Here is a 21683-nt window from a genome sequence, read left to right as displayed (position 1 = left end):
TGGACTGAATTTTCTGGACTTTACTACTTTAAATAATACTTTTAAGATCAATTGGATAAAACAATTCCTAAGAAGACCCACTTCTATCTGGAATTTTATTCCTCATCGTGTCTTCTCTACTTTTGGTGGCCTTAACTTCAGGTTGTTTTGCAATTATAATATTGACAAAATTCCAGTGAAACTTTCTGCTTTTCATCGGCAGGTTTTCTTGTCATGGTCCTTAATTTATAAACACAATGTTTCTCCACACAGATATTATATATGGAATAATCGGGATATATTGTATAAAAATACTTCTTTGTTTTTAGAATATTGGTTCCGAAATAATATCCTATTGATGAGCCAACTGGTAAATGCAGAGGGTCTTTTACTCAGTTATAAGGAATTCTTATCACTTTACAAGGTCCCTGTAACACCTAAATATTTTGCAATTGTTTTAGATGCCATTCCCTCAGGTGTTGCTCTGTTATTCAGGAATGTGTCAAGACCTGACCCTCAGAGCCTACCTTCTATTGACCCTGTTGACTCATCAGTAGGAAAGATTTGTTTCTCTTTTGGTCCATTCAACAACAGAGCGATACGAACCTTGTTTCAGCAGGATGTTGTATCTATCTATACCTTATGTCAAGCCTTATTGGAATGGATTTATTGATAATATATGTTGGAAAAAAGTGTGGATGTTGCCACACACATACCTACCTACTTGTTAAAAAAATTAAGGAAGTTTCCTTTAAAATTATTCATAAATATTATCCTGCCAACCACTAAATGAAGAAGTTTAAGGAAAACATCAACTCAAATGGCTCCTTTTGTAATGACTGCCCAGAAACAGTGTTGCATCTTTTTTGGCATTGTATTCATGTAAGAAAACTGTGGCAAGACATCATTAGATTTATAATTGAACACATTTATGAAGATTTTACACTATTGTGGAGAGATGTACTGCTTGGATTCTTTACATATGATAGAAATAAGCTGAAACATTTTTATGTAATTAATTGCATTATTCTTTTGGCCAAATTTCATATACAGAAATGTAAATTTACAAACAAAAAAACATTATCTTACCCTACAAAAATATATAATAATAACTGCATTTTAAGACAGTTAGGTACTCTACTAACAAAAAAGCTGTTAGAATTGTAAGTATATGTATGTCCCTTATTAAGGTCCTTGTGTAATTGTAATGTGATATTGTACCCCCTAGCTCGATTGTCCATTGTTTGTCATCTATGTATGCTTGTGTTCCCTCGTGTGCTTTATGTATTGATTTGTTGTTAATAAACAAATAAATGTAAAAATCAAACTGCATCCGGTTTTGACTGGGTTTCCCGGGAGAAAGTGGTTAGAAAGAGGGCTGAGGGGCAAACATAACGTGTTAGGACTGCAGCAATCAGGGCGGGGTTTGGGGTTTTAGAAATCAACCACTTTTCTTTAGATGTTAATTTTCTCGAAATCTAAAGGAACAATCTAGGTTCGAGCCAATGGCTTAAGCTGTTGAACATATTATCACTCCAACCTCATGAAAGTGACAAACTAACACATTTTTGTTAAATAAAAACAATACTATTAAACTGTTCTTTCGTTCCAAAAGCCTGTGGAATTTTCTTTCCCAAAAGCTAGCTATTGGCTACTAGCTATCCAGTATAAAAGACAGGTTTGAAAACGCAATTAGGTGAAGGTACCACCAAAGACAGTACAGTAGGCTAAAGCTGATAGATAGGCTAAAACTGATTCTCCAATCGAAATCCCCAATCACACTTGTAAGCGATGTTGGCTAGCTAAGCTCATGCACAAGAACAAGTCTTCGCGTCTAACGGACGTCACGGGCCGAACTACGCATGTGCAGGCCGTGGAATCAAAGGCACTCCTTCAATATAAAGTCGTTTTTATCACCGCCGAACATTTGGAAATAGAGTGCTGTGGAGTGGAAGTAATTTAGATATTCATTGTATTAATTGGATCTGTAGAGTTGCTATTTTCTAGAGTATTCGTGTGTCAATTAACTCGTGACATTACTGGATTACTCATTATATAAATAAAGTCCAATTTAATCAAGAAATACTATAGTCAGTTTTAAAAGGTTTAAGGGTACAAGACTAAGACATGTAAATCACCATGAATCCAATGTTTACCACTGCATTTTAAACAAATAGGAGAACGATTAAATTAGCATTATTTGGGGTTCTGGAGGAGCTGCAGCACCCCTGATAAATTGAATACATTTGCCAAAGTTATATAATTACTGCTGACTGTTCAGAAAGAAATGTAACAATTCAGAATAGCCTACTACACCATGAGAAGACCTATAATTTAGCCACAGAGGATCATTAGCTTAAAAAAATTAAAAATTGCCTAGCTGTGGATTGCATAGCCTACAGTTGGAAACGAGCGGCAAATCTTTAAGTGAACAGCATGCTGACGACATTCAAGACGAGGTCGTTTTTATTGATCTCAGATTCTCAGTTTGTCAGTGTCAGAGTAGCCTGTTATTTCAATCATTTGTGCAATATTAAAGATTCTGCCAAAGTCTCTAGTCATGTAAAACGAAGCATCATTGTATAATATAGGCCATATTTCTCCCTGACCGAAGGCTACTAAAAATGTTTCCCCATGTGTACAACTTCTGTTACGCCCTACTGCAATATGCACGTACAATGAGCTATTTATTCTTACATATATTTTTTGGTTTATTGGCAGACTACACTCGGTGTATTGCCGCCACCTACTGTACGGGATTAGTAAAATATCCCCCAAAACAAAATATGTTTTGGATGAACAAGACTAACCAAAATTCACGGTACTTCTGTTAAAATCACAAAGTCCACACAGGCTCAAATGCGATGACATGCATACAATGCTTTGTTATTGAGTTTATTATTTTTCTCTCGTGCGTGCACACTTTTTGTTCTGGCACCTCCTAAGCACTGGCTGAATTTATCTGACTCGTCTTGTAACTGGGACAACGGGCAGCCTCTCCCCGCTTGGCTCGATGGCATATTTAGGGATTTTGCCAACACAACCATATATGTACACAGTCATGTATCCTTAACCTTTTTTCAACGGACTCTCTTATTTGTTCATTAAATCGGCCTTTATTCATATAATGCGTAATCCAGGAATGTAACGACTTAATTGGCACGAGAAAATAGCAACTGCACAAATCGCAATGACTACAATGAATGGCTAAATTACTTCCGGACACTAAGGTTCCGCGGAGCTCCTCCTCACTATTCTTTATATTAGCGACACCCATTCAGTAGATATTTGAGCATTTTTAGTTATCTGTTCATGTAGTAGATTGGAATGCAAAGTTTGTTTGCTCAAGTAAGTAACGTTTCCTTCATTTGTGAGTAGTTTTACTTGTGTAACGTTAACAATTTAGCAAGCTAGCTAACGTTACTTGGCTAGCTTGCTAACGTTAGCTAGCTAGAAACATGAACTGTTGCTAGCTAACTCAATGGTAAATGCGGTTAAATTGGATAGTAAACGATATGATTGTGTCCCTGCTAGACGAGTTATTTAGCTAACTAACTAGCTAACGTTAGATTTGTTAGCTTGATATCGATGTTTTATTCGTTTTGGAAATCAATATAGGCCCGATGTAGTGTAGCGGTAAATAACTAATAGGTGGTAAACTCTGATTTGTCGGTCGCGGTGAAACAGTAACACTTGCTGTACTTTTAATGCATTTTTCCGCAAAAGGTGTGTAAACTGTTCCGCAAAATAAAAAGGTGAGTAAAGTGTTTTTACCCTCCACTACCACTGCATAGGCCAAGTATTATATTTGCTGTTTTTTCTTCTTCTTTGGGATTGGGTTGGTGGATCGTATCCATCTTCATAGTGCATACACTGCCACCTACTGTACTGAAGTGTGAGGCCAGTTACGGCCTGCCTACATGAAAATCTCTTCATTATTCCTGTTCCTAAAAGGAGAAGGAAAAAAATGCACCACCAACTAATCTTAACACCTACACTATATATACAAAAGTATGTGGTCACCCTTTCAAATTGGATTCGGCTATTTCAGCCACACCCGTTGCTGACAGGTGTATAAAATCGAGCACACAGCCATGCAATCTCCATAGACAAACAGTGTCAGTAGAATGGCCTTACTGAAGAGCTCAGTGACTTTCAACGTGGCATCGTCATAGGATGCCACCTTTCCAACAAGTTAGTTCATCAAATTTCTGTCCTGCTAGAGCTGCCTCGTTCAGCTGTAACTGTTGTTATTGTGGAGTGGAAACGTCTAGGTGCAACAACGGCTCAGCCGCGAAGTGGTAGGCCACACAAGCGCACTGAACGTGACCACCAAGTGTTGAAGCGCATAGTGCATAAAAATCTGTCCTCTGTTGTAGCACTCACTACTGAGTTCCAAAGTGCCTCTGGAAGCAATGTCAGCCCAATAACTGCTCCCTGGGAGCTTCATGAAATGGGTTTCCATGGCCGAGCAGCAGCACACAAGCCTAAAATCGCCATTCGCCATGCCAAGCATCAGCTGGAATGTTGTAAAGCTCGCAGTCATTTGACTCTGGAGCAGTGGAAATGCTTTCTCTGGAGTAAATGAATCACGCTTCACCATCTGGCAGTCCGACGGACGAATCTGGGTTTGGCAGATGCCAAGAGAACACTACCGGCCTGAATGCATAGTGACAACTGTAAAGTTTGGTGGAGGAGGAATAATGGTCTGGGGCTGTTCTTCATGGTTTGGGCTAGGCCCTTTAGTTCTAGTGAAGGGAAATCTTAATAGTACAGCATACAATGACATTCTAGACGATTCTGTGCTTCCAACTTTGTGGCAACCGTTTGGGGAAGGCCCCTTCCTGTTTCAGAACGACAAAGCGAGGTCCGTACAGCGAGGTCCGTACAGAAATGGTTTATCGAGATTGGTGTGGAAGAACTTGACTGGCCTTCACAGAGCCCTGACCTCAGCCAGGCCTAATTGCCCAACATTAGTGCCCGACCTCACTAATGGTCTTGTGGCTGATTGGAAGTCCCCGCAGCAATGTTCCAACATCTAGTGGAACGCCTTCCCAGAAGAGTAGAGGCTGTTATAGTAGCAAAGGGGGGGACCAACTCCATATTAATGCCCATGATTTTGGAATGAGATGTTTGACGAGCAGGTGTCCACCTATTTTTGGTCATGTAGTGTGTTTACCACTATTTACCACTATTTACCACATACCATGTTTACCACATTAACTCTTCTGCAGTAAAATCTCATACACCCATGTACTTCTCTGCAGTTGCCACCTACGCTGATTAAAAACCCACTACCCCATTCCACTACTTTGACCCTATCTGCTCCTGCCCATGCCAACAGCCTGGGAGGATGGGACACCACCCCTCAACACACCCCGTAACACTTCTGAAGTCAAATCTCAAATACCCAAATACTTCTCTGCAGCTGCCACCACATATATTTTCTGTGATTTACGCTCCATTTCTGCGATACAGTTGCTAACCATTGCTATGACATCTAAGAAGCCAAGCTTACTGAAGCATAACTCACTACTTACCCTATCCCTCTGTACAGGCACAGATCTACTACTCACAGGGGTCCTCTCAGGATCCCTCACCCTTGATCCAACCTCCGCATGCGACACCCTCTGCACTACTTTGACTCTGTCCACATAAATCTGCCTGTCTTGCGCCGGACACTTCCGATCCCCAGCAACATGAGCACCCCTATAATTGACGCAACTTTATCCACCTAAACTACACAATTGTCTGTCCCATGCCCTCCAGCACACTTCCCACATCTCCCTCCTACACACTGCTGCAAGATGGCCATAAACGTTACACCTGAAACACCTCAGTGGATTCGTCACAAACGCACTAACAGTATAACTGATATATCCTAATATGACTTTGTCTGGTAGAGACTCAACTTAAAAGGACTGACAATGACTGTTTCACCATGCTCCCCACCGGGTCTGCGTCGTACCAAACAGTGGGCATCACAAACAACAAGAATTTTCAACTTCAATTGTACCACCTCCCCACATGACGCTACCCCATAAATCACTCCTTTCAATGGTGCCCTGTTCCTAAGAGCAAAGCAAGAAACAGATCTAGACCCAAGTTGTGTGACACGGAGTGCCTTCGCCCTCTAGTCAGAAGAAACACAAACAAATATCACAAGTCCACTGCAGGTTACCTTCACGGATTCAACTTCACTCAAATCCTTTCTCACCCACCATGAAACCACAAATGGATCTGCCAAAAGGCAAGGGATCCACTTTCTCCCAAAATTCCACTCCTACTGTTCCAGATTCTTCTTTATCATGTCTGACACCATTCTTCCTCAACACACATCTTCCCACTACACTCGCCTCTCCTTCCTCACTGTCCATAACCATGTCTATCCGTTCACCTCGCTCTTGCCGCGCCTTCATCCTCTACATTGCTTGCAAAGCACACACTGATGGCGTTTCTCATAAACACAACTTCTGTTCCTTATCCCATTTACAAGTCTGGCTATCTCTGACTTCTCCACGTCTCTTTCACGTCTACTCTCTCCTTCAACAATTTTCACTGCCTCCGCATAGGAGACCTACTCGACAGCCTTGATCCTTACTACTTTGACCTCCTTCTCTGGAACATGATTCCCATCACAATTGCAGCATCGTGCATCCTCAGACTCAAACTGATATTCCGTCTGCAAATACTTGACACATGGCCTTACTTGAAAAATTATATTGTATTGGTTTTTGTACGTATACAACTTCATATACAGTACAGAAAGCCTTTCCTCCTTTCCATTCACAGTGTGTGTTAATCAACGTGCCCCAACTATTCCTGGCATGTTGTCCCTAAACCATGAAGCCTCGATCCAGTGAGACACCAGATATGACACCTTTCTTCGGTGCCTTACTCTAAAAATCATAACTCTCCACTTCGTACATTGAAAGTTTATAGAGCCACAGAGCTTTCTCCTTTTGCTTATTCGATACACATGAAACACCAACATACTGCTCCTGGTCAATCTGACCAACTCCACCTTTCACAATTCTTCCTTCACTCTCTTCGTAACTGCAAACGGGTCTCCCAAATAAAAATCCTTATTCATGAAACGTACTCCAACCAGAAACTGCAATTCAATTCTAACTTCAGCTTTTTTAGCTTCATTCTTATTTATTAACATCGTTCAGTTATTCTTACCAATTTAACTCGCGCCAACAGAATCAAACATTGCATCCCCTTCCACCATTACACGACCTGCCAAATTCAAGCTCATCAGAGATTTGGATATACCTACAGTACCAGTCAAAAGTTTGGACACACCTACTCATTCAAGGGTTTTTCTTTATTTTTACTATTTTCTACATTGTAGAGGAATAGTGAAGACCTCAACACTATGAAAAAACACACTGGAATCATGTAGTAACCAAAAAAGTGTCAATCAAATCAAAATATATTTATATTTGAGATTCTTCAAAGTAGCTACCTTATTGCCTTGACAGCTTTGCACACTCTTGGCATTCTCTCAACCAGCTTCATTAGGTACTCACCTGGAATACATTTCAATTAACAGGTGTGCCTTGTAATTTGTGGAATTTCTTCCCTTCTAAATGTGTTTGAGCCAATCAGTTGTATTGTGACAAGGTAGGGGTGGTGTACAGAAGATAACCTTATTTGATAAAAGACCAAGTCCATATTTTTGCAAGAACAGCTCAAATAAGCAAAGAAACAACAGTTATCATTACTTTAAGACATGAAGGTCAGTCAATCCGGAAAATGTCAAGAACGTTGAAAGTTTCTTCTAGTGCAGTCGCAAAAACCATCAAGGGCTATGATGAAACTGGTTCTCATGAGGACCGCCACAGGAAAGGAAGACCCAGAGTTACCTCTCCTGCAAGAGGACAAGTTCATTAGAGTTACCAGCCTCAGAAATTGTAGCCCAAATAAATGCTTCAGAGTTCAAGTAACAGACACGTCTCAGAGGAAACTGCATGAATCAGGCCTTCCTGGTCGTATTGCTGCAAAGAAACCACTACCAAAGGGCACCAATAATAAGAAGAGACTTGCTTGGGCCAAGAAACACAAGCAATGGACTTTAGACTTGTGGAAATCTGTCCTTTGGACTAGAGGTCGACCGAATAATCGGAATGGCCGATTAATTAGGGCCGATTTCATGTTTTCTTAACAATCGGAAATCTGTATTTTTGGACACCGATTTTGCCTATTTATTTTTTTAAACGCCTTTATTTAACTAGGCAAGTCAGTTAAGAACACATTCTTGTTTTCAATGACCACCTAGGAACGGGTGGGTTAACTGCCTTGTTCAGGGGCAGAACAACAGATTTTTACCTTGTCAGCCCTGGGGATTCAATCTTGCAACCTTACAGTTAACTAGTCCAACGCTCTAATCACCTGCCTCTCATTGCACTCCACGAGGAGCCTGCCTGTTACGTGAATGCAGTAGAAGCCAAGGTACGTTTCTAGCTAGCATTAAGCTTATCTTATTAAAAACAATCAATCAATCATAATCACTAGTTAACTACACATGGTTGATGATATTACTAGTTTATCTAGCGTGTCCTGCGTTGCATATATCGTTGCAGCGATTCTATTTAGAATTCAAGGCACACAAAACCAGCATGACTTCCACGTCATTCTGCAGCGATACGCCATCCATCTGGTTTTTGCTTAGTAGGACTATCATTTGTTTTTCAACAGGACAATGACCCAACACACCTCCAGGCTGTGTAAGGGCTATTTGACCAAGAAGGAGAGTGATGGAGTGCTGCATCAGATGACAATCACCTGACCTCAACCCAATTGAGATGGTTTGAGATGAGTTGGACCACAGAGTGAAGGAAAAGCAGCCAACAAGTGCTCAGCATATGTGGGAACTCCTTCAAGACTGTTCGAAATGTAATCCTGGTGAATCTGGTTGAGAGAATGCCAAGAATGTGCAAAGCTGTCATCAAGGGTGGCAACTTTGAAGAATGTAAATTTATAAAATATATATTATTTATTTGGATTTGTTTAACACTTTTTTTTTTTGGTTACTACATGATTGCATTTGTGTTATTTCATCATTTTGATGTCTTCACTATTCTACGATGTAGAAAATAGTAAAAATAAAGAATGAGTACGTGTGTCCAAACTTTTGACTGGTACTGTATGTCTCCACTCTAACAATGGGATTCGTTGTCCACAAAGCGGAATGGTGGGCTGTCAAGCTCCCACCTCTTCCTCTTTGGATTGATGGATACATTTCGTTATTTTAATACTTTTTTGAATATTCGATGAGGGGTGTTGACATCAACCGCCTGTGTTCAATGGAAAGATGCTATGCTACTAGCCTCGTCATGAATATGCATAGCCATCTCAAGGCACCTTCGCTATAGTATTTCTTTCTCAAAGTTGTCGGGATGTCACGTGTCCTACTTATCAGTACAATCATCAGCTGGTCCTCCTCAACACTTAACGCCACTCCAGTTATCATGTCTTTCAAAGCCGCCCTGTTCAGGAGAGCAAAGCATGTCACCGGTCTTGTTCCGAGGCACGTGGTGCTCCACACCACGTGCCCGCTCCCTCTGGATGGAAGACACACAAAAAATAATCACAAGTCGGCCTCCCGAGTGGCGCAGTGGTCTAAGGCAGTGCTAGCTATGACACGAGATTCTGGGTTTGAGTCATGGGGTGGTGCACAATTGGCCCAGTGTCATCTGGGTTCAGGGGGGGTTTGGCCAGCAGGGATGTCCTTGTCCCATCACGCACTAGTAACTCCTGTGGCTGGCCTGGCGCAGTGCACGCTGACACGGTCGCCAGGTGTACTGTGTTACCTCCAACACATTGGTGCGGCTGGCTTCCGGTTTAAGTATGCATTGTTTCAACAAGCCGTGTGGCCTGGTTTGGTTGTTTTTCGGAGGACGCATGGCTCTCAACATTCGCCTCTCCCGAGTCCGTACGGGAGTTGCAGCGATGAGACAAGACTGTAACTACCAATTGGTACCACGAAAAAGGGGTAGAAAAAAATATAATAACAAAAATAATAATAATCACAAGTCTACTTCGAGTTACTTTCACCGATTTCAACATTCCCCAACCTCTTCTCCACCCACCCTGACACCCCATGGCTCAGCCAGAAGGCAAGGATCCATTCTCTCAAAAAATCTCACTTCCACTGAGCCAGCATCAGAATCATCCTAGTCATTATCCTGATGAGGCTTGAACTCGGCGGTCTTCCCCGTATATGCCACCGCAGGTAATTCCTCCTCACTCTAATCAGGTTTGTTTTCTAAGCTACCGAAAGTATGTTTTTTTTCCCCCTTTTTTTGTACTTTGACGCCAATCTTTCTCACCACACCGCTTCCCTCTACACTCGGCTCCTTTCCTTCTCCACGCTCTTTCCACTCCTTCATCTGCTGTAATAGCAAATGGTTCTTGTATTTTGAATATGACCATATTCCTCCACTCCGGAAACCTTTTATCCTTCTCATCCTCTCGTTGTAGCTAGCTAGCTGCTTCTTGTTATGGTATATTAGCATTCACACTTTAGTGTGCATGCCTGCACCTACTGTCCGGGATGGAAACAGGATTCCCAAAAAACTGAACCAATGTGGGTTCATGTATTCATACAAACTACCAAAATAAATAAACAAAACTAAATCAAACTACTTTTCTGTTCAAAATAAAATGGATAACTAGGTCTTCCATTCCGTCCGACATTGTTTCAACTTCTGTGTTCTAGTCCTTAGAATCACTGTCTTCTATAGTATAGAGTACCACAGTATGAGACATAATACCCATAAAACCTAGCGGTAAAACATGGAAATGGTTTCCAATAGTTTTTCTGCCATTCATTTTTCCCCATAGTGGTTTTTAGAAACACTTAAAATAAGGGCTGTGTTCCATGTAGGCTTACCCTGGCGTGACGTTTAGATACCTTGTCCTAGAGAGATTTACACAGTTGACTTTCATTAACATATTCGGCTGTATTTAACACTCAAAAAGGAAATTATATTTATCTGCTAATGTAGCTATCATAAACAACTTCAAATGGCATGATGATCTAGATAAGACTGCCGAATCAGGACAAAGGTAAGAATCTCTGGATTAACTATCTAATGTTAGCTAAATGTAGTAATGAATAGATTAGCTACATTTCTTTGAATTGACAATTCTGTGAACTGTCTTACGTAAGTTTTAAATTGACACTACCTGTTAGCAAAGTTGTCAGAGATGACTTACAGGAGCTTGCAGGGATTTGTAGTCTTGCATGATGTCTACTTTGATGCTAAGTAGCATTTTCAAATTTGGAGTAAATAGAGCTGAATATATTGATAAAAAGTACCTTGTCTGAGAGAGATTTACATGGTTATCAAAACGTCATGCCAGGGTATGCCTACACTAAACAGTCCTTATTTTAAGTGTTTCTAAAATCCCCTATGGAAAAAATGAATGCCAGAAAATCCCGATTGGAACCATTTCCCTGTTTTGACCGCTAGGTTTTGTGGGTATTATGACAACTCCACTGTGGGGCTCTATTATGGTGGTCCCCAAACAAAGGTTTTAGGTACATGCCACCACCTACTGTATGGGGTGAAAACTGGGGAACTTTAACGCAGAAAAACACAGGAAAAAGGGAAAGGGTGAAACAAAACATTGATGTTATTGCAACAGTGCTTGATAATGTAGCCTAGCTTGTGAGCTTTGTCACGCCTGGAAGTTAAACTAGGGGGAACAAAGGGTTGTAACTAGTTACCACAGCCACTATATTGTAAAAGTTCCTAACATTTTTTTCACCTTTTTGGTCTTCATTTAAGGTTAGGGTTAGTCAAGGTTAGCAGTGTGTTTTTTAAATTTGATTTAGCAGTGTGGTTAAAGGAAAGGGCGATACCTAGTCAGTTGCACAACTGAATGCATTCAACCGAAATGTGTCTTCCGCATTTAACCCAATCCCACTGAATCAGAGACCATAAGCTTGGCACCTAAGTTTAGGGTTAGGTTTCAAATCAATTGAATATTAATTGTAGAAATAGGTGGGGTTTAGCCATTTGTGGCTGTGGTAAATAGTGACGGCCAGAACAGTGTCCAATATCTTGAAATGTCTTTGCTTGCTTTGCTTACACTCTGATAAACAATGCCAACTGTTATGTCTTCTGCCTAGGTGGTGTCCACTGTCCAGTGCATCAGGGGGAGTTTTAATTGCTGGTGCAACCTATATAGTGGTCTGATGCATTCCCGAAACGTCCAGACTGGAACCAAACAATGGACAGAGTAGGCTGCCCTGCACGGGTGTCACACCAGTCCTTGATGGCAGCTGCAGTGTCTGTGGGTTTTCCTTTCTCCATTGCACTTAACTGATCAGCCAATGTTATTGATTTGAGGCCAACGTACACCAGTGATGTACTATATTAGTTAATGTGCAACATCCTGAACTTTACAGATAGAAATGGAATGAATAGGTTCTAGACGATTCCCATTTCTAGATGACAGAAAAGTTTTGTCTATCTGAGCATACGGTAATGTTGCAGCTGAACAGGGCCCTTGTTCTAAATTAGACACTGACTAAAAGGGAAAAAGGAATACCTGAATCGTGTTCATTAGCGCATACTGTAGAAAAACATTTTAAAATAGGAAACACAAACAAGCTTATTAAACAACATTTCACTCTGTTTCGGTCACTGTCTTCCATTGCGTGCCTACTGAACATGACCCAGCAGACACTGCAGCAGCCCTCCAGGTATTGAGCCCAGCTGTACAGGCATAAGCCCTGCAGGGTTTTAGTATGGCTTCAGAGAAGATGGATGATTGCAGTGGGACACTGGGGCTGAATGTTTACGTCAAAGAGGAGGAGGAAGAGGTGCAGGTGGAGGATTTCACAATGAAGGACAAGGAGGCATTCACAGTGAAGGAGGAGGAGGAAGCTTTCACAGTGAAGGAAGAGGTGTTGACTTTCACATTTAAAAAAGAAGAGGAAGAGGTTTCAACAGTGAAAGAAGAAGAGGACGAGGTTATCACAGTGAAAATTGAGGAGGGTGGAGGTAAGAATTGCACAAGTAGTCCTAAGCGATGTCTTGAAAACGACATTTCAACTCTTCAGTAGGACTGGAAGTGTTGTTTAAAAAGTCATTATGACGTTCTTCATTTGAGGGGATGTTCCACTCAAAATACAATTTAGCATGATTCTAAACACAACTTGGCTGTTGATTCCCCCAAGGCAGACTTTTTGTATTTAGTTCTCTTATATTGACATGATTTTGTTGAGTCAGTATTGCCATAGAGCTCCATTCAATTTAATTCAGAACATTTCAACGCCAAACACTCCTATCCAACTCCTATTATGGCCAGTATCCCTTTCTGAAGAATGTGTCTGCATTAGATTTGAAAAAAGTTACTTTATTGCTAGAAAAATTCTGTACTTGCTTCAGCTGCTAAAAATGCTAACTGGAAAAGGGAGAAGTGGTAGGGAGCTGACAACGGTTGTTATAACGCCTTCTAGCAAATATGTTATTTTATGCTGATGCTAAATTTTTTACTTGTTTACAAAATGATTCTCATCCTCACAGCAGAGAGGCCTAGCCCCAGCACCGAGACTAAATGGGGCTCGAAGAGTGGAAAAAGTTTGATACAGGAACTGGACTGGCGAGCTCCTGTGGAGAAACCTCACTGCTGTTCCCAGTGTGGCAAAACATTTTCAGAGTCCGGAAACTTGAAGCAGCACATGCGGACGCACAGCGGAGAGAGACCTTACCACTGCTCCAAATGCGGGAAACGTTTCATACAATTGGGACACTTCAACAGCCACCAGCGCACGCACACGCAGGAGAAACCGTTCAGTTGCGGTGAGTGCGGGAAGAGTTTCTCTCAGAGAATCAATTTGAAGAAACATCAGCTCACACACTCCGGTGAGAGGCCTTTCCTGTGCTCTGACTGTGGGAAGAGTTTCTCTTCATCTACCAACCTAAAAAGACACCAGAGCACGCACAGCAATGAAAAGCCTTTCCAGTGCACCAACTGTGAGAAAAGTTTCACTCATATACACCACTTGACACGTCATCAGACCGTACACACTGGGGAGAAACCTTACACTTGCTCTGACTGTGGGAGGAGTTTCTCCCTCCAGGGGACTTTAAAGAAACACCAGCGCACACACACTGGGGAGAAACCGTACCAGTGCTTGCTCTGCGGGAAGAATTTCTCTCTTTCGGTGGCACTGAAGAGACACCAGCTCATGCACACTGGAGAGAAACCGTACCAATGTTCTCAATGCGGGAAGAGTTTCACCCAAAAGGGACAATTAACTCAACACCAGGGCACACATGAACTAGAAAAGCCTTACCCCTGCTCCCAGTGTGGGAAAAGTTACTCCTCAGCCCCCTCGTTAAAAGCACACCAGAGGACTCACAAAGAGTCAACGTCACTCGCAATGACAGCACATTTCAGAAAGTAAATTATTGAACTGGTTGTCTCTGATTGGGATTGATAGCCTACATTTGAAACTATAGATTGTGCCTTAAATGCTTTGTCATGTTCAAACAAAACTCTTAGTCCCAATTTCATTTTCTCCCTGAAATGTTCACTTGCACACTCCTTACAGATTTAAAAGGAATGGACTGGTTTGCATTCAGTACCACAGAATGGTGAGCAACCTTGAATTCAATGGAAACGGCACTTAAAAACTTTAAGCCATTTGCAACCATCGATGGCCACCAGATTATCGCCAGCTGATCTTTAGTTAAACCAATAATTGGCGCTAAAATCACCTACACAGCTGATCTCAATTGCAACCATTATTGGACACCATTACCTCTCCCTAAAGTGGATGTTGGGCTTTACTCTTAGTTCTGATTTTAAGACTATTTTGCCCTCTGTTGGGTATTATCATCAGAACAATTGAATCCTGTTATTTTTATTTTTTTTGCAGATTCAAGGTGATTTTAATCAATTTGACAATCATTACATACAACTCAAGTAAAGTATTTAATTTCCTTGTTTTCCACAGCAAATCTTCTATGGCAGTGTAGCCTACCCTACACATTTTATGATTGGAAAAATCATGGTGTAGGATACATTTATTTCCAATTTATGTAATCCATTAATGATTTAACTTGTCTAAATAAAATATGGCATTTTTTTTCCATCAAGAGAGGTGAAGAACATTTTCCTGAACTGTAGGATACACATTTGAAACAGTATTGTAGGCAATTTTATAAAAAAATTATTGTATTCTATTTGGAAGTCGTTATCTTAATTTAATTAAAGTGCTTCATTTTATATTGATATTTAAATTGTCTCACGTGTTGCCACAATCCATATCACTTTAACCGCTGGGGCGGCAGCATAGCCTAGTGGTTAGAGCTTTGTACTGGTAACTGAAAGGTTGCAAGATCGAATCCCCGAGCTGACAAGGTACAAATCTGTCATTCTGCCCCTGAACAAGGCAGTTAACACACTGTTCCTAGGCAGTCATTGAAAATAAGAACTTGTTCTTAACTGACTTACCTAGTAAAATAAAGGTAAAATAAAAAATATGCAAATATTACTTCATTGGGATGGAAGTAGTGAACGCAGACAATTACCATTTTCATTGTCTAGTATCATGCGGGCTGTAACAACATATCAGTTGGTCTGTTAGTTTATTTGGTTGTTATTTTAGCTCAGAGCGCCGTGTAATCTCCCAGAAGTATTGTTTTAAGGAAACCAGTGTTAGCACAGTGATGAGTGCGTAGTTTGTTGCTTGTTTGTTGCAATGAACCCGTGTGACTATGGTGGCCCAGAGAGCAGATCCCATATGGTTTGCTGCATGATTTTCCGATGATCACACCAATATTGATCAGGCAACACCTAACCACACCCACCAAACAGGAGTAAACATACCTCAAAGGCTGTTGAAGATGGGTGCGCACTGTTTTGGGGTAACGTGTCATTCAATAGAAACCATCACACAACTTAGCAAACTTTGAAGCGAACTGAACTCACCCCTGGTGTTATGCTGTGTTTGTAACCAAGTGGGAGGTGGGAATTTCCCACTTTTGCAGTCGTAAATACCAGTTGGATGCATTCGCATGCTTTGAACTCGTTGAGAAACATTGATTGGCTAATGCCCAACAAGCTGGGTAAACCATAAACTAACAGTACAGCTATCATGCTTGTTAACAAATTAGTGCTCAAAAACCATATTAGTAGATGTATTTTTATAAATAATGTGTTGTTGCATTGAAAGGTCCAATGCAGACGTTTTTATCTAAATATTACATTTCTGGTTAGCAATGAAGTACCTTACTGTCTATAAACAAAAATAACTTCTTAGCAAAGAGCAATTTCTCAAGCATTGAATGTTGCTAGGACTGTCTAGGAGGGGAAAACTAGCTGTTATTGGTAGAGGTTTGGAACTCTCTTTCTTATTGGTCTATTAACTAATTTACCACCTATTGATGTCACCAGGCAGGCCAAAACTCCATCCCACCAAAGCAGGCAGATATTTTAGGCTGTCTTTTCAAACAGCTCTTACGCTAAAATGGCATAATCACAATTTCACAGTATTATTCCAACCTCATAGTGTAGAAAAAAATATAAAACACAGGAAAATCACGTTTTGCACTGCCTATGCTGTCAAGTTAAGAACAAATTCTTATTTAGGGCCTACACTGGCAAAACCCGGATGACGCTGGGCCAATTGTGCACCGCCCTATGGGACTCCCAATCACAGCCGGTTGTGATACAACCTGGTTTCGATCCAGGGTGTCTGTAGTGACGCCTCTAGCACTGAGATGCAGTGCCTTCGACCGCCACCCAGTTGCTACAATAGCACAGATACAAAGATGAGTCCTCTATATATCTATGATTTTCCCCAGTGGTATGTGGTAAATTTCCACCTGCCACTTGGTTACAAACGCACATAGGGAATGTGTTGGGAACTCCCTCAAGCCAGTGCATACACCAATCCAATGGCACTAAATCTTTGAGGGGGGAGTGAACAAGTGCACAACTTGGGGGAGAAACTACATTGGGTGTGCACCCTTTCACTAATCCCACTTTTCTAATATTGGACTGCACTAAGTAAGCAGACTGAAGTTCAATGCTCACTGCATGTAATTGCTTATTGATGATGCTATACTGTATTTTATTCATATGATCTTACTAATGTGGTTGTATATATTATTTTTCCAGCCGTGTAAAACCAAGCAAAATCCTGTCAACATTGTTATTGTAAAATGTATTCACCTCAACAGATGGATCAGAACTGCAAGCAACTTTGTCCAAGATACAAGTTAGGCATTATCGCACAAATAAATAAATATATCAATGTAATCAGCACAGATGTTACTGATCAGGTTCTCTTATTGATTCTATTCATTAAAAACATGCTTGAAAAGTTTTTTTTGAAAATGATAAAAGGGAAGTGATAAAAAGGAAGAAAGGAGATTGGAAGTTGTAGGAAAGTATTAAGGCTCTATTTTCAGCTGACCTTAAACCAGCGCAATTGTCAAACGTATGCTCATTTGCAATTTCAACCTGTTAAAGCCGGTGCTCTTCTACACTGAACATAAATATAAACACAGAATGCAACGGTTTCAAAGATTTTACTGAGTCACAGTTCCTATAAGGAAATCAGTCAATTGAAATAAATAAATTAGGCCGTAATCAATGTATTTCACATGACTGGGAATAGAAGGTAGGGGCGTAGATCAGAAAACCAGTCAGCATGTGGTGTATTTGGTATTTTATTAGGATCCCCATTAGCTGTTGCAAAAGCAGCAGCTACTCTTCCTGGGATCCACATGAAACATGACATAATACAGAACATTAATAGACAAGGACAGAACTACATACATTTTATTTTTAAAGGCACATGTAGCCTACACATCAATACATACACACAAACTATCTAGGTCAAATAGGGGAGAGGTGTTGTGCTGTGAGGTGTTGCTTTATTTTTATTTTTTTTTATCTGTTTTTTTAAACCAGTTTTGTTGTTTATTTGAGCAATACAAGATGGAATGTCATTCCATGCAATAATGTCTCTATATAATACTGTACGCTTTCTTGAATTTGTTCTGTATTTGAGGATTGTGAAAAGACCCCTGGTGGCATGCCTGGTGGGGTAAGTGTGTGTGTCAGAGCTGTTTGTAAGTTGACTATGCAAACAATTTGGGATTTTCAACACAATGTTTCTTATAAAAAATAAGAAGTGATGCAGTCAGTCTCTCCTCAACTCTTAGCCAAGAGAGACTGGTATGCATAGTATTTATATCAGCCCTCTGATTACAATGAAGAGCAAAATGTGCCGCTCTGTTCTGGGCCAGCTGCAGTTTAACTAGGTCTTTCCTTGCAGCACTCGACCACACAACTGGACAATAATCAAGATAAGACAAAACTAGAGCCTGCAGAACTTTCTTTTTGGAGTGTGGTGTCAAAAAGGCAGAGCATATCTTTATTACAGACAGACCTTTCCCCATCTTTACAACCATCAAATCTATGTTTTGACCATGACAGTTTACAATCTAAGGTAATGCCAAGTAATTTAGTTTCCTCAACATGTTGACCACCACCATTCATTACCTTATTCAGCTAAGGTTGAAAACTTAGGGAATGATTTGTACCAAATACAATGCTTTTAGTTTTAGAGATGTTCAGGACCAGTTTATTACTGGCCACCCATTCCAAAACAGATTGCAACTCTTTAAGAGTTTCAGTGACTTCATCAGCTGTGGTTGCTGATGCATATATGGTTGAATCATCAGCATACATGAACACACATACTTTGTTTAATGCCAGTGGCAGGTCATTGGTAAAAATAGAAAAGAGTAGAGGGCCTACAGAGCTGCCCTGCGGTACACCATACTTTACATGTTTGACATTAGAGAAGCTTCATTAAAGAAAACCCTTTTCAACAACATGTTATGGTCAATAATATCAAAGGCTGCACTGAAATCTAATAGTACAGCTCCCACAATCTTATTATAAATTACTTTCAACCAATCATTAGTCATTTGTGTCAGTGCAGTACATATTTAGTGCCCTTCTCATAAAAGTCTGTTGTTAATTTGTTTACAGAGAAATAGCATTGTATTTGGTCAAACACAATTTTTTCCCAACAGTTTGCTAAGAGCTGGCAGCAAGCTTATAGGTCAGCTGTTAGAACCAGTAAAGGCAGCTTTACTACTCTTGAGTAGCGGAATGACTTTGGCTTCCCTCCAGGCCTGAGGGCAAAGACTTTCCTCTAGGCTCAGATTAAAGATATGACAGATAGGAGTGGCTGTAGAGTCAGCTACCATCCTCAGTTGATTTCCATCTAAGCTGTCAAATGCCAGAAGGTTTGTCATTATTGATCGATAATGATAAGTTTGAAACATTTTCCAAACTTGCAATGCTTTTCTTTCATTATTTGTTTTTTTTATGCATGAATACGATGGCTCACGTTGTTGGAATTTCCTGCCTAAGTTTGCCCACTTTACCAAAGAAGTAATCATTGAAATAATTGGCAACATCACATGATTTTGTGATGAATAAGCCATCGAATTCTATGAAAGATGGAATTGAACACCCTGGTAGGTTGATTAATAACCTGAACCAGATTACAGGCACTGGTTACAGTGAGAAGCTTCCTCTTGAGTGGACAGCTTGATGAAAACCAGTCAATATTCAGGTCCCCCAGGAAGTAGACCTCTGTTGACATCACATACGCTATCAAGCATTTTACACACATTATTTAGATACTGACTGTTAGCACTTGGTGATCTATAGCAACATCCCAAAAGAAAATGCTTTAAATGTGCCAAGTGAACCTACAATCCACAACACTTCAATAACACTTGACATAAGATCTTCTCCAAGCATTACAGGGATATGGCTCGGAATATATACAGCAACACCTCCCCATAAGCATTTCTGTCTATTCTATAGATGTTATATCCTTGTATTGCTACTGCTGTATCATCAAATTAATTATCTGAGTATTAGAAGTGGCTAATAGATGAATGTTATCTGATTGCTAAGGCTACATATATTAAAATTGGCTATTTTCAGCACTTTCCTGGGTAGCTTATCAGAAATTGACATAATACTAAAAAGAGCAAACAAAGCAAGATAAAAAAAAAGATATACATTCAGCAGTCCATTAATAAATTGGTGTGTGTGTGTGCTGCGGGGTTGAAGCTACGAACCCATAGGCTTGGCTCTCATCCCTTCCAGGCTTCTGGGAGGGAGGGTGGACAATGAGCCTGTCATAGCGGATGTAAGCAATGTCCCCACGCACTCTGGTAGCTTACATGATTGGGATAAGTTACTTCCTCTTCTGGCGCACAGCTTCAGGACTGTCCTTATTGAGGAAGATATACGTTCCTTTCAGGTTCTTGGATCTTTCCATAACAGCTACCTTGTCCTTGAACCTCAGGACCGTGACCACTATCAGTCTGGGCCTGTCACCTGGGTGGTGGGTTTTCCAGTCCTGTGGGCGTGCTCCACCTCAATCTTCCTGTGGTCCATCTTCAGTTTCTCAGAGATCATTTCCCTCACTTTGTCCTCAGACTCCGTCCAGGTCTCTTGTGGAGATTCTTCAACTCAGTCCACAACCATGTTGTTCCGCCTGGATTGTCCCTCGATAATCTGATTTCTCCATCATTGTTATCATGGATTCACACAAAGAACTGATGTCCTCTCTCAATGACTTACAGATTGCTGCCATCTTGCTTTCCTGTTTCAACTCCCCAAACTGCAAACTGTTCTTCAGGTCCTGGACCTATCTGGTCAGGTCTTCCATTCTTGTATTAGTTGAATCCACCAGTATTTGGACAAAACACTTGAAGCTATTTTCTTGTTGTTGTAACAACTTCTTGTAGAACTCTTTTTGTTTGTTTAAAAGATCCTTTATGTGTGAGAGACATCACTGTCCTCAACGGTACTCCCACCGGCTTTTGTCATGGTTGCTAGCAACATATGTTACGCTGTTACTCCTCACAGTTCCAGACAGGACAGGTCAAAGGGAGTCCCAGCTACAATGGCTAACCGCGTCGCGTGCTGGTTTCAAACCTTCAAGAAAACCCAGCTAGCTTGATAGGCTAGCTGCTACGCCAAATAGCTATTCAGACCTGGCCTCGGACAGCAGGATCACTGGACAGAGACTAGCAGTCCCATCAGCTGTTGCCAAATACATCATGGGATCCAAACTAAAAAGTTAGCTAGCCACTAAGAAATGTTCCAATATACTGTACTTTCAGAACAACAAACTTTTACAAAACGAGCTCTCCCTTGTTCCCACCATTTGCCTCATGCAGCGCGGCACATCTCCTTTCCATAGATCAAACTGTTGATTGTGGCCAGTAGACTGTTGTCCCACTCCTCTTCAATGGCTGTGCAAAGTTGCATTATATTGGCGGAACTGGAACACGCTGTTGTACACGTCGATCCAGAGCATCCCAAACTTGCTCAATGGGTGACATGGCTGGTGAGTATGCAGGCCATGGAAGAACTGGGACATTTTTAGCTTCCAGGAATTGTGTACGGATCCTTGCGACATGGGGCCATGCATTATCATGCTGGAACATGAGGTGGTGGTGGCAGATGAATGGCACGACAATGGGCCTCAGGATCTTGTCACGGTATCTCTGTGCATTCAAATTGGCATTGATAAAATGCAATTGTGTTCGTTGTCCGTAGGTTATGCATTCCCATAACATAACCCCACCTCGACCATGGGGCACTGTTCACAACAAGGACATTAG

General features: G+C 40.9%; 1 protein-coding gene across 1 annotated transcript; it reads left to right on the top strand.

Annotated features, from left to right (window-relative positions):
• Nucleotides 1-3003: 3003 nt before the first annotated feature.
• On the top strand, nucleotides 3004-17981 carry LOC139415238 (zinc finger protein 135-like). Its single transcript, XM_071163176.1, has 3 exons — nucleotides 3004-3327; nucleotides 12125-13001; nucleotides 13527-17981. Exons 2-3 carry the CDS (start codon nucleotides 12746-12748, stop codon nucleotides 14408-14410), a joined length of 1140 nt encoding a protein of 379 aa, XP_071019277.1. The 5' UTR covers nucleotides 3004-3327; nucleotides 12125-12745; the 3' UTR covers nucleotides 14411-17981.
• Nucleotides 17982-21683: the final 3702 nt, after the last annotated feature.

The sequence above is a fragment of the Oncorhynchus clarkii genome, chromosome 8 (assembly GCF_045791955.1).
Source record: "Oncorhynchus clarkii lewisi isolate Uvic-CL-2024 chromosome 8, UVic_Ocla_1.0, whole genome shotgun sequence".
NCBI classification, from domain to species: Eukaryota; Metazoa; Chordata; class Actinopteri; order Salmoniformes; family Salmonidae; genus Oncorhynchus; species Oncorhynchus clarkii.
The sequence above is the reverse complement of the archived record's forward strand: the minus strand, read 5'-3'. Positions and strand labels throughout refer to the sequence as shown.